The sequence below is a fragment of the Octodon degus genome, unplaced genomic scaffold, assembly GCF_000260255.1.
Source record: "Octodon degus isolate 3935 unplaced genomic scaffold, OctDeg1.0 scaffold00032, whole genome shotgun sequence".
Lineage (NCBI taxonomy): Eukaryota > Metazoa > Chordata > Mammalia > Rodentia > Octodontidae > Octodon > Octodon degus.
In genome coordinates, this window is record NW_004524608.1 from 15,568,860 (window position 1) to 15,582,928 (window position 14,069).

Genomic DNA, 14,069 nt, shown 5'->3' on the forward strand with positions numbered 1-14,069 from the left:
TAATAAATAAATAAATAAAAAAAAATAAAAATAAAAATAAAAAGTTTGTTGGAATCACAGTTGTACGATTTTGTTTTACAGTTTGTTTCATCCCTCTAGTAGATATGCTGTGGACACCTTTCCTTTTAAACAGAACTTAATTTTAGTGTAAGTAATGCCTGCTTAGTATTGCTTAGGTGGCTGCAGTGTAGCAGTAAGCAGTCCTCATGGGCGCCCCTTTCTCTTTGTGTCAGCCTGTGATTTAGTGCCACAGTGGGGAGGAGGACCTTTCACATCAGAGAACAAACCACGGCTATCTTTGTTGACACGGGATCTTCAGTCCTTAAGGATATGAGCTTACATTTTCTTTTTTAATGTAGTTGCTACAGGGTCTCACTACGCAGCTCAGACTCAGTGATCCTCCTGTTTCAGGCTCCCCAGTGCTGGAATTATAGGTGTGCAGGGTCTGGTGGCTGGCTCAGCATGCCCAGGGGCGCATATGGTGCTAGGGATCAAACCATGGTCACTGCGCTTGCCTTAGCAGTCTGCTAGGCTATCTCGCCCGCCCTGAACTTACATTTTCCAAGGCACTTCATGTAGTGCTTTGGGCTACTGCTGAGGTATTAGTTATGTCAAAATTTGCTTTTTCTGGAGTCTGTGTTAATATATAACTGTAGTTGACCCTATCCTTTGAGAATCTTGAGATATTTCTATGTCCACGTAAGGTGGTATGCAGGTGAATAAGTAATGAATAACAGGATGCCCGTAAGAGACTGACTTTATTTTGTGTATTTATTTCAGGGGAAGAGATGATGGCTGTAGTTAATTGTTAGCTCTTGAGATTCTTAAGTATGAAACAGGGTCACAATTATTTAGCTCAATTGTTTCTTAACATTGCTGACTGTCGGAATTACGAGAGATGTCTTCTGATATCTCGTGTTGGGAACGAAGATTTGTATTTTTTTTATTATATAAAGTATTTATTTTTATTTTTATTTTTATTTTTTATTTTATTTTTTTTTAAATATTTATTTATTTGTGCGTGTGTGTGTGTGTGTGTGTGTGGCCAGCTCAGCCCACCAGGGGGCGTTCTGGCTGGCATGTGGTGCTGGGGGATTGAACCGCGGTCCCTGTGCTTTTTGCTAAGCTTGTTCTAAGTAGGTGCTTTAGACCACTGAGCCATCTCACCAGCCCCATAAAGTATTTATTTTTAGAAAGTAAATGTAATCAATTCCTACAGTATTTGTGCAACTTTATTTTATTTTATTGCAGTTCTGGGGATCAAACCCAGAGCCCTGTGCTTCCTAGGCAAGCTCTCTACCATTTAAAAGACAAAAGGTGTGGGCTTAAAAAAAAAAGGTCTGCCTTTTTCTGTCCCCCCAGTACCCAGTTACCTTTTAAGTAACCACTGTTTTCCGAGTGTGTATAACGTACAGAAATACAACCTATAATTTATTACCTTTTTTATACAAATAGAAACAATGTATAACTTTTGTGTTTTTTCATTGAAATAAGGTTTTTTGGGTTCCTACCATATTAGTGCCGCAGTCATTTTCGGTGGATGCCTAGGGTTCTTCTGTAAAGAGCTGCTTAATTTATTTAACTAGTAGTATGTCGATGTGTGCAGAGATCATTACTAGTTTTTATTATCATGGACAAGGCTATAGGGAATAATCTTCTGTATATTGTATTTCAGCCGTGAGTGAGCATATCTGGGATCCACTTTCAGTAGAATTTCTGGGTCAAAGGGTATGCACATTTTAACTCTGATAGAAATTTATTGCTCTCTTACTCTGTCCAGAGAGCTTGAAATGTCATAAATTTCACCAGCCCTGCATGAGAGCATTGCTTCCTCCTGCTTTTGCCAATGACTGTATGAGTGACAAACCAATAGTTTTTTGGGTTTTTTTTTTTTTTTCTTTTTCAAATAAAAGGGGGAAAAATGTCAGTTTTACATGTAGCTTTAATTTGCTAGCTTTAATTTTTCTTATATTGATTGACAGTGGCTATCTTTTTATAAGTGTTGGAGCCATTTGGATTTATAGTTCACCTTTATATTTGTGTTCTTTTTGTCTGTTTTCCCATTGTGCTATTGACTTTTATTATTGAATTCTTATTTCTTGTTACAATAATGAATTTTAAGGGGGCAGGTTATCACTGGGAATTAAACCCAAGGTCTTTGCCCTGAGCTATACCTCCCTCCTCTTTTTATTTTATTTTTCCCTTTTTAGGATTGAATCTCATTAAGTCACTAAGTTGCCCAGGCTTTGCCCAAACTTGTGATGCTCCTGCATCAGCCTCCCAGAGTATTAGGATTACAGGTGTGTGCCACCAGATTGACTTCAAAGTCCTGAGTTTTACACTTGATCTTAGCCAAAAGGCCGAGAAGCGATTAAAATCCTGAGTTTTATTAACAGCTCATACCCTCTTTTTTCTTCTTTTCATGTGTGCTATTTATATTTTTCCAGTTGGTCATTTGTATAAAAATAAAATATTTTGTTATACCAATTACTAAATATTTTGTATAAATTTGTGAGTTTATTCACTGAGTAGACATTTATTGAATGTTTTGTATGTGTTAGGAACCTGTTGAGGCATCTAGCTGTACATTAGTGAAGAAAACAGATGCTGATGCTTGCTCTATGAAACTTCCAGTCTAGTGGAAGAGATGATCAATAGAAGATGAACAAATAGATTTGTAGAAACAAATACATAATCAAGCCTTTTGTGGCTTATGTATCAGTTCAAAGACCTTTTCCAGTTACTGATTTAAAAACTATCTCCTGGTTCCTGCTAGTGTGATGCTGGTTCTTTTTTTAGATTTAATTATTTGATTCATCTGGAATGTTAGTAGGTATGATCAATTTTTCTCTAGGTCCTGTATTAATTAGAGTAAGGCCGAGCTGCTGCCAGCAGTGGACCAAAATGCGCTATGGTTCAAAGAACATAGAAATTGATTCTTTCCTTACTTAACAATCCCAGTGTGAGCAAAGCGCTCAGCAGAACACCTCATATCCACTGGGCACCCAGGCCAGGCTCCTCCTGTGCTGGGGCTCTGGTGACTGCCACTGTGATTATCTGCGTGGTCGCATCTTGTCTGCTGAGAGCAAAAAGCAGAGGGGAACGAGTCATTCGAAGTTGCAGTCATCCCCATGCTGGCACTAATGAGATCCCAGTCTTACGGACTGGTCTAGCTGCCGGGGAGGCTGGGCTGAGAACTCTCGCTGGTCATCTGGTGCTCATGAAAGAGAAGGAGGAATTGTAGCGCAGCATCAGCAGCCTCCAGGCATCGGCTAGTCATCCTAAGATCTCCCTGTGGTGTCGCCAGTGTCTTTGCTCTCTGACCCTTAGTGTCCTCGCCCTTGGCTGTCCAGTAGGTGCTGGGGCTGGCCTAGTAATTCCATTTTTATTGATTTTTTTTTCCAGTTTTCTTTTTATACTGTTAATTTCCATGTGTGTATTGGTATGTTTCTGGTATATCCAGTCAGTTTCCTTTATTATTATACTTATGCATATACCCAAATTGCACTATTTCAAATTTAATTTTTTTTTTTTTTTGTATTTTAGGGAAGGGTCTACAGGGTGTTCGGGGTGGGATCTCACTGCTAGATCGGACTTGTAGTGATCCGCCTGTTTACAGCCTCCCAAGAGCTGAGATTATAGATGCGCACCACCACGCCCAGTCTCAATTGCCATCTCAGTGTGCCCCGGGGGCGGGGCTGGCACATGATTGGTTTTTGCTGGGTATGGTGGTATACACCTGTAATGCCAGCACTTTGAAGGCTGAAGCAGGAGGATCACTATAAAGCTAAGGCTAGCCTGGGCTACATAGTGAGCTCAAGACCAGCCTGAATTAAATAGCAAGTCCCTGTCTCCATAAAACAAAACACAAAACACCTATTGAAACAAAACCAAGATACCCTTTCCCAGAAATTCCATGCTTATTGTTTTGCATATATTTATTTAGTGGTGCTGGAGACTGAAGCGAGGGCCTCATGCATGCTAGGCAAATGCTCTACCACTGAACTATAATCCCCAGCCATTGGTTATTTATTTTTTTAAATTAGGTTATTAATTTATTTATTTAAGGTTTTTTTTTTTTTTTATTTAGGACAGGGTGTACAGGGTCTCACTGTGTAGATTGGTCTTGCAGTGATCCTCCTGTTTACAGCCTCCCAAGTGCTGGGATTACAGGTGCGCATCACCACACCAAGTGAGATGGTGTTTTGAACTTCCAATATTCCTGCCTTAGCCTCCCAGGTAACTGGGGATTATAGGAACACACCACTGTACTCAACTTGTTTTTCCTTTAAAATATAAACTTTCGAAATAATCTTGTCTAGTCACCACCTCCTTCCTCTAAGGAATAAAGCTGTTATTGCATTATTATTGAGTTTTATACAGTAAATTTTGTTGGGGAGGCTTTCCAGTCTTACGGTACATTTTTCCTGTTTAATGATAGTGTTGTGTAATTCCTTCAGGAAACACAGATCTAGTGTTTCTTTCTCCTTTGATTCATGAAACTTAGGTAGGTTTGAGGAAGAAATAGCTTGCACAGTGTTGTGTTAATGTTTTTAAAAATATTAAGGTCCTCTTAACAAAAAAAGGGTATACAGATGAATGTCCATTTGGTATCTGTGTATTCAAAGTGGTTAGGATAGATATATAGTTACATTCTCTTAATGAGTAGAGGGATTTGTTCTAATGGTGTTTGTAAATAGGATATCATGTCTGCATCTTGTACAGCAGTTAACCACTAGGAGGAATGTATGCAATGTGTTGATTATTGAAACTGTCCTACCAATTTGATTTGAAACTCTCTCATTGCTATTTGTTTCTCAATAAAATTATGGAAAAAAAATAAAAATATTAAGTTCCTGATTCTGATTTGGAAATTGATACTTATTTTGAATGCCTAAGTTTTCTAAGTTAAAAATAAACTTAGAACTTGAAGAAAGTTTTATTTTGAAAATAAAGAAGAAGGGCCGGAAATATTGATCAGTGGCACAGCACCTCCAAGTGCAGGGTCCTGAGTTCAATTCTCGGTACCAAAGAAAAAAGAAAACAAAGAAAGAAGAGGTGATATTTCAATATTATATGACCTTGTTTGGAACACACATCTAGACAAATTTTTGCAAATATTATATGTTATGCACCATACTTACTACTTCCTATATCTGTGTGTATGTGTATAACAACACATGTTCAGCTTTTGTCTTTGACTTTTTACCTGTTTCATTGCAAAATAAAACATATTACAGATGAAGTGTGTATAACTTAGTTATTGTAAGGTAAATACTATTTAGGACTTTGATACATGTCAAGAGATAGTGTTTAGTGTATTCACTGTACTTGCCCTCTTACCTTTCTTTGGGGATTGATCCCCCAAGTGTTTGTACCTAGCACCGTAATTTAGTTTTTTATGTCCTGGGAATACAATGTCATAATCCCCTAGTTCCCCTCCCCCTTCCAGGTGATCTGTTGAGGGATTTAGCTGTTTGTCTTCTAGCTTCATAGTGACAGGACTTTGGTGACTGCACCTTCATGGCTCAGTTTAGCTTCTCTTTCCTTTAGTGGGAAAAAGTATTTTAACATCACAATCTGGGTACCAGATAAGTTCATTACTACTGGATGTGTTACTATAATAAAACCTTTTTAGGGCTAGTACCTGAAATTATATGTATGAATAATATTTCACACAGATGTATTACCAATTTGAATTCAGTTTAAAAGGTTTTACTTAATCCTTTCTGTGTTACATTTATATTTCCTTTATTCTGCACAGAGAATTTTGGTTCTCAAAAAAAGGAACGGTAGAATTAAAACAGACCGTAGTTACGTGTTTGTTTTCTCTAGATTGCACATAGAGTGGTCTCACTACTGCCACAAACTAGCACCAGGCCCTACATCGGAGGAAAACCAATAAAAACATTTTTTGTATGCTATTCCCATTTTCTTCCTTCTTACTGGGGGTGTGTTTATGTGGTAGACTTGTTTATGGCTGAATATTTGCCAGAAATAAACATTAACTAGATTTTAGGTAATATTTGGAGAAAGAATGATTTCCCTTTTGTTAAGTTATCTTGCTGGATTTGTAACTGTTTGAAAGCAGCTCTTATCAGACAATTTGTGGGAGAATTGATATTTGGGTTTCTCATTAAAATACCTCAGGAAGAAAATGGGCAGAGTAGAGAAAATACAATTGTGTAGTTTTGGAATAGGACAGGGGAGACTTACTTATGAAATTAGAAAGTAAAAAGGGGCGTTATTATGCTTTTCTGTTTTTATATAACTTCAAATATAATAAAAATTCAATGATTAATTTTATAAAAAATTGAAAGGACCCGGGGAAGAGGGCATTAAAGAACATGTGGGAATAGGGAGCAACAAAGAATGAGTGATTCCTCCCTCATCCTGGTGAATTTATCTTGGTGGCCTGTAGTGGACCCTAATTTGAGAAAATGGATAGCATATTGAGGTGTTGGACCTGAGGGAAACCAATATTTAAGGGCTCTGTGGCAGAGGAGGAGTCCTCCTTCCAGGGTACCCAAAGTAGTAAGAGCTCAGAGAGTAGAACCTTTGAACCCTCGCTAGTGAAGAACCCAGAGGCAAAGGGAATTATTGGTACCCCTTGTTCTATAAAATAGAAAAGTGAAACACCTCATCACTCTTGGCATCAGATGAATTGCTGAGGGAGGGTGGTTCCTAAACCTCATCATAGATGAAAGTCTCTGGAGAATGAAACTGACAAAGCATCTCTTGAGTCTGGAGCTGAGGTAAAGACTGAAAAGAGTTAGAAATTCCACAAGGGATGTTGCAATGAATTGACTTGGTCAGAACATTGTAGATTAAGGAGTGAAAGGAGGCTACAGAGGTAGCTAGTGTAAAATGGCCCTTCTAGAATGTTCTTTGCAGAAGGATGAAGAGGACAGGTAGAGGAGGACTCAGTTGAGGGATGTGATGATTGTTGAACTTGCTAATGTTTGTTATAATATGAAAGAGTGTCTAAAAGTGGGGCCAATATGGATGGTCCTAGAGCAGTATGACTATATGACACATGTGCCTAGGTTCCCCATTGCTAAAGAAAGAAATAGGTTTTGTTGATTTAAAGAAAGTTGAAAATTATAGTAATGGATTGAATCTTTTTTCATTTGTCATTATTTTGAACATCATAAAAAGAAGACAGGCACTGAAGTCTTCTGAGTGCCTCTGCTTGTCAAGTTCTTGGTGGACCTCATCACCCAACCCTGAGGAAGATGGAAGGAAGGACCTGGAATGCTGGGCAGAGGCACTCCCATTTCCATGTTCTCACGGTTTTCTTTTCTTTCATTTCTTTGCCTCCTGATAAGAAATAGCCTGAAATGTGTAGAACCTTCCAAAGAGGAATATTGCTTGGGATGGACTCATGCTCCTTGACTTACAAGATTATGTTCTGATAAACCCATTGGGAATTGTAAATAATGTAACTTAAAAATGTCTTTAGACAGGTGTCTTAGCATAAGCCACAGCTTAGCAATGTGGACCTCTGTGAAGTGTCAGATTGTTGCCCTGAAGCTTTTGTGTCTGCCTAGATGCTGCAGCTACCTTTGCCCTGCACCAAAGGAGAGGATCCTAACACTTACCTCTCACTCGGGGAGAGATCAGAACTTGAAGTTCCAAATATGGGTTCTGTTGAATGTGTTTCCTATGCTCCCCATTGAAAAATTGAAAACTCTTTAAGTTGGGGACTGTCCATAATTTGGGTTGTTTGGTGGCATTTCCAGATTTCTGTGATGATTTTGTAATCATATTACTGGAAGGCTGGATCTGAGAACTGAGGGGTGGACTTGTGCTCCTCCTGTTTTTCTCTGCCTCAGGTCTTTGCTTTGTTTTTAATAAGTGGGATTTCTCATTTTCTGCCGTGTAGGCTTTCTTCTACCTCTGCACTTGGGGTCATCATATGTTTTTAAAATTTGGTATCTTTCTCCTCATTTAATACAGTGCTCTTAACTAGCTTTTCACTGTGTGGTCCTATTTGGGTGAGTGTTTTGGCTGGACAGCCTCTCTTTCTCCTGTGTTCATCTGGAAACTCTGCCCGCCTTGTCTCCCTGTCTCCTTGTTGTCTGTTGTGGTTACTTGGCTGCTAACCCATTCAGTTTGTGTGCTGACCCTGGTACATGGCTTCTTTTCTTTCTCATGATCATATTTATACTTTTGATGGATATATTTAAATGAACAGCTGTGCATTTGTTGAGTCATACCACAATTATCTGATTCTGTTCTAGTTGCTTGACTGGCAAAAGCGTATTTCAAGCTAAATTTTGAGAGAATTCCATTAATTGCTTTCTAGTTAGGGGAGGGAAGGGGAGAAAGACCACTGAGGAAAGTCTTTAAAGATTAATTAATGATTCCATTATTTAGAGTAGGTTGATCTGATTGCTATTTAATTTGTCACTTGGAATAACTTTGCGAAGGTGTAAATAACTATAAAAGTTACTAATGTCAGTTTTGTAGGTAAATTCTTTGAAATAATTGGTGTACAGATAGTTGTTAGTGCTGGGCTATTTTAATAACTTGAGTCTTTAAAATAGTTCTTTTTTCTGTAAAGACCACACTTCTTGACTTACGGCCCTTGAATTCATTGGCTAAATATTTTGTTTTATACTTCCTATAAAGATACCATCTAACACAGAAGATGTTACAGTTTTCATCTCCCCCCTCACCCCTCCCTTTGAAAGTACTAATTTCTAGCTGTAACCCCTGATTGAGTCCCTGCTTCTATCAGCCAGATCTAGTTTTCTCTTGACACTTCCTCAGGGTTCTTTCTGAAGGTTATTAATAGTCATGGAAGCATGGCTTTCCAAATAGCATCAATAACTGTTAGAAGACTTTGGGGGAGATAATATGTCAATTTCTGATTTGCAGGAGATGTATTGAAGCTACAAAAACTATCTTAGAGGTCACTAGGGAGGGCTCTGGCCATATCAGCTGGTGTCTGGAATGAGAAATCCAAGCAGTGCTTTCCAAATGGGCTATTGTCCACCAGGGAGTTGTCTGGTGTACCCAGCGTCTGCCAGCCATCTTTTTGTTTGGCTGCTTCTCTTGGATGACACCCTTGAAAACTGGAATCCAAGTTACAAATGTTCTCTTTTAATTTATCTCATATACTACTGGTTGCTACTATGTTAAATTGAGGTCACAAAGTCCCCCCACCCCTTAGTTACTTCCTTGCCAGGCTGTATGATACTTAAATTTCACTTCTCAGCACTCAAACCAAAGTGCAGCATAGACTAAGAAGTTAAAATTAATGTGTTTGATCAATACGGAGTGTGCGTTGTAGCTGCCAGGCGCGGGGAGGCATCCTCTTGTCTTGGAGAGGATGTGGTAGGGTCATAGCACGCAGGGGACAGGCAGGACCTGTGCCAGACAGGAATGGGCTGGAAGCATGAGAATGGAGTGCTATGAGACTGAGAGTGAACGGGCAGGTCTTTTCTTTCTTTTTTTTTTAAATGGATGTTGCAGGGTCTCACTACGCAAGTCGGACTTGTGGTGATCCTCCTGCTTTCTGCCTCCCCAGCACTGGGATTATAGAGGTGTACAGCTATGCCTGAACTCAGCCCACCCAGGGGGCAGGGCTGGTGCAGCGTGTGGCGCCCGGGATTGAACCCCAGTCCCTGCGCTTGCCTAAGCAGGTGCTTTAGTCCGCTGAGTTATCTTGCTGTAAATGGGCAGTTCTTCTCGCCTGGGCCTGGTGTTACTGCATCTCATTCCCTCCACTACAGGTTGTTACAGGTTGATCATATCAGTCGTAGAATTAGGACAGTTGGGCAGCTGGGAGACCCACCTGTGGAGTAACAAGAGGGATATCAGTATCACCCAGTAGCTTACAGGGTAAATGTAAAGTTACGAACAGTTAGAAGTAAGACAGACAGCAGATGTGGGCTCTAGCTGAGGACCAGTGGAGGAAGTGAGATTCATTTATATTTTATTTTTTGTAGCACTGAGGATGGGGACCAGGGTTGCTTTACTACTGAGTGAGCATCCAGCCCTGTTTTTAAGTTTTATTTTGATGTAGAGTATTGATTAGTTGCCCAGCTCACCTTAAACTTGTCACCCTCCTGCTTCAGCATCCCAAGTGCCTGTGATTACAGTGTGCACCACAGAGCCTGGCTGAGATGCAAGGCTGCAAGTGGATCAAGAGCTACCAACCTAGAAGAGTTTTGTAGAAGAAAATAATAGGGCCTTCCGTATTAAAAGAATGTTTCAGTACAATCTGCAAACTGAACAGAGAGGGACTCAGGACCCTAAGCAGTAGAGAAGAGAGTAATAAAACCCCTGGGAGATGATGGGATTCCTTCAGTTGAAGCAAAGCAGGAGCGCCCTTCCTATTTGACCCCGAGGATGAAGCCTAACATAAGGGTTAGTTTCCATGTGGCCAAGCACGTTAACATAAAACCTAGTTTTGAAGTACCAATAAGGTATGAAATGGGCAGTCAGAATATTTTGCATTCTCAGAACGTTAGCTCAGCTTTTATTTGTTGTATTAGGTGGATTTTTGTCCTGTGTGCAACTGAAGTACATTTATTGGGGATTCTTTGATTTTGCATGGCATCCCCATCTAAAACTTGCATTCAATCAAACCTTATTCCTTCTTCCCCTTTGCTTTTTTACAGATTATATTGTGTTTTATTTCTCATTTTACAAAACCACATCTTGGGTCCATCTGTTAAAGCTGGAATGCTCATAGTATAAATCTTTCAGGCAAAACCCTGTCTTTCCTGAAATAATCTGTAATTATTTCCTCTAACCACAGGATGAACCAACCGATCCAGAGCCTGGTTTTCATTTCTGTAGGACGTGTCTAGGGATCTATTTGTATTCATCTATCACAAGAGATCAAATTACATGCTAATTTTCTGAAAGTAACACCCCACCAGAAGCCCTGAAGTCTATATAAAACCCTGCCCTGGCAACTTGCACATCGCCAGTTCAGACATCGCCAGTTCAGACAGAGTGTGGTGTTAAAAATATTTCACAGGTCATTTGTGAACTGAAGAAGAGACCCTGACTTAACTTATATGGTATGATGGCTTCAGTTTAGTCTTTCTGTGCAGCTATTACTAACAACTCACCCCTCCCAGAGCCCCAGGTACTTTGGAGCAAGCTGCCCTTGGGTTAGCTCTTAACCTACCAAGCTTAAAAGAGAGAACTTCCTCATATTATCTAATCAGATGTAATGGCTGGTTTTGGTCCTGCGTGGAGGTGGTTGTAAGTATGCCTTCAAATTTTTGTGTCTAGAATTTGTCTAACTAGGTATAACTTACCCACATATCCCTTATAGTAATTTCTGTTTTTATTTTGAGGTATGAGTAAAAAGAAAGTTGAAAACTTAGGGAGTAGAGTTGGTGAAAGTGAGAAGCCACTTTCAGTCTCAAGGAGCTTGTGTTTGTCTTTGACATTAACATTTTTTCTTCTGGAAAGCTGGGGGAGGAGGGAAGGTAGTTGGAGATCAGAGTGTATAGAATTAATTTGGAGGTTAGAGAAATGGAATGGGCATAATTGAAGGGTGAGTAAATAACCATGAGTGAAGACTGTTTCCTGTGTCTGAGAAAAATCAGAGTTCTTAAATCTCAGGATAAATTAAGTTGTGGATAAATTGTAAAACGTAACAGAGCTGAACTGCTGAATTGTCTGGCTGTTCAGTTCGTAAAGGTTGTATAGGATGGTAGTTAGTTAAGACGTTCAACCTTGGTCAGATGGTCTTGGGTTTGACCTTGTGTCCTTGGGTTAGTTACTTCTACCCATCCAAGATGTTATGTGTAAAACAGGGTTAATATGAATATTTATTGTACAGTGTTTTAGGAAGGGATTTTGAATGAGATCATATTGATACCTAATACAGTGCTGGGTTCACTAGTAAATGCTGCTAGTGTTATGCTGCTAATAATGTAGTGTTGACAGATGACTAAGTGAAAACAGAATTCCTCTTAATTGTTTTTCTACTTTGCCTCTGACTTTTAAATTGAAAAGAATGATTCTCTTTTTCACTGTGGAAGGCATGAAACAGACTGAATGAAGAGATAGAAAGTAAGGAACACATGTCAGGGAACAGTGGAGGGCATCTGTGAGTGTGAGCAGGCACAGGTTATAGGGGAACGTCAATGGATGGTGTGCAGTCGTTCAGGCCTGGGTGGGGGATTGAGTGGCTCTTTCAGCATGCTTTTTAGCCCAGAGATTATTATAGATCAAGCTGCGAAATGTCTCAAGAAAGTCCTTGTTTAATGAGTTCATATTCTATAAGTTATATATGTAATGAATGGACAAACTAATGGACTATTAGGCTAGACAAATGAACATTTTATGAAAATGTTCTCCTTATTTTCTATATCATGGATAATGAGTTGTGTGCTGTTAAGTATAGATTTTAGAAATATCCTTTATTGCTATATCATAGTTTATCAATCGTTATTGCTTAACATGGGTTCCAGAAATTGAATAGAGACATACATTGGATTATAGTTTTTGGTTATTCTGTGACCATTATCAAAAGGAGTTTTGAGTAGTAGAATGCAGTATCTGTGGCTTTATCCAGCTTAACGTGGTGAGCAAGACAAGCACCAAACATGGTCTCAGGCTCATGCATGTTAGAAACTGAGCTAAATGCTAGCTCCCCTCTGTCTGATCTATAAATGGAGTTAGAACAGTACCATGGGATTTGGTAAGTGGTTTGGCTGTGGCCTGGTGACTGTTTTTAGCAGAGTATCATGGGAATGTTCTATCTCCCAGGAGTGTAGGTCTGAGGCATTACGAGAGATGACTGATTTAATAAGGGAGCTTTAGATTGGAGATCTCCAGCCCTCTTCTGAATAACTATTTTCCTTATATCTCAAGAAGTAACATTAGTTATCAGGGAATGAGGGTCTTCTCCAAGAATAGAAGGGAGAGGTATGTACATTAGAGGCCAAAGTAATCCCCTTCAGAGCATGTTCTGCAGCTCATAGTGTTCTATAACTTTTCAGATAGGAATTTTGACAGTTGGTGATCAGCAAGATGAGCAGTTGTGAATATATTCTGATTATAAGTTTATATTCCATAAAAATATGTATATTATATATATGAAATATTTCTATATTTAAAAATATTTAGTGCATTCTTATTGTTAGAAAAGTTAATCAGATTTCTGAAATTGTAGAATGTAACATTTTGTCAGCTATTGGGCAAATGCTTGATCTAAAATATCTGGTACCATTTAGTGATTTGGTAGAGTGAAGACTTGAGCATGTAAGGGTAAGGCAGTTCTCAGCATGTGTCCCAGCGGTACCTGGGGTCTCTGGGACTCTTGGGTGTTCTGCAAGGACCTTTTCCTTCACTGACATGGGAAAAACTGGATTTTCTGTATGTACTTTAAATAATACAACTTTTTTTTTTTTTGTGGAACTGGGGATTGAAATCAGGCCCTTGCGCTTGCCAGGGAAGTGTGTATTCCACTGAGCATCTCCTGGTCCTAATGTTATCTTCAAACTAGTTGGAGTTTTTTTTTCCCAGAACTGGGTATTTTTTATTTTATTTTATTGAGAAACAAATATCAATGAGACAATTTCCAAGCTGATTAATAGGACATTTTCAATAATTCATACATTGCACATTGTTATCTTCTCGGTGGCCATCCACAGCACAAGAAGCAGCCAGGATATCCCGTCCAAACACTACTACTACAAATCCTTCCTCTCACTGAACGAAGCAAAAGCAGCCGTACAACTATCCTAACTATTCTATATATACAAATACAAAATGGTCCTTCCTCTCTATCCCCCCTCTCCAGTTCAGTCCTGTCAGAGATGGGTATTCTATTGGCATCTAAATATTATAGGTGCTTGAATTCAGCAAAACAATCCAACACAGTCCACTAGTCCACAATAGTAGGGAGTTGTCTGCAGAAGTTGTTGACTAGAGCCTTTTACAGCTCAGCATATTAGTATTTACTTTATATACCTCATTTTTATACTTTTCTGCTGGATGGTTAAGACCAAGATAAAGCAAGACCTATACAACAAAAAATATAACTTTTGTATCTGATAAGGTCAGTCAAGTCCCCTCAGGATTTATCCTGT

At 39.2% G+C, this 14,069-nt stretch overlaps 1 protein-coding gene across 6 annotated transcripts in view; it reads left to right on the forward strand.

Moving 5' to 3' along the window:
* The window catches only part of Acvr1 (activin A receptor type 1), a 130,208-nt gene that overhangs the window by 57,507 nt on the left and 58,632 nt on the right, over positions 1-14,069 (forward strand). Inside the window, exon 1 of one of the 6 annotated variants that reach the window (XM_004629905.2) lies at positions 10,954-11,039. The exons of 4 other annotated variants lie outside the window; for them this stretch is intronic. Coding sequence is in view for 1 of the 2 variants with exons in the window: in XM_023713674.1 (XP_023569442.1) it covers positions 11,195-11,226 (32 nt within the window). In the remaining variant the exon portion in view is untranslated. Of the gene's footprint in view, positions 1-10,953; positions 11,040-11,136; positions 11,227-14,069 lie in introns of those variants that run through there. One more of the 6 variants, XM_023713674.1, reaches the window with a different exon arrangement.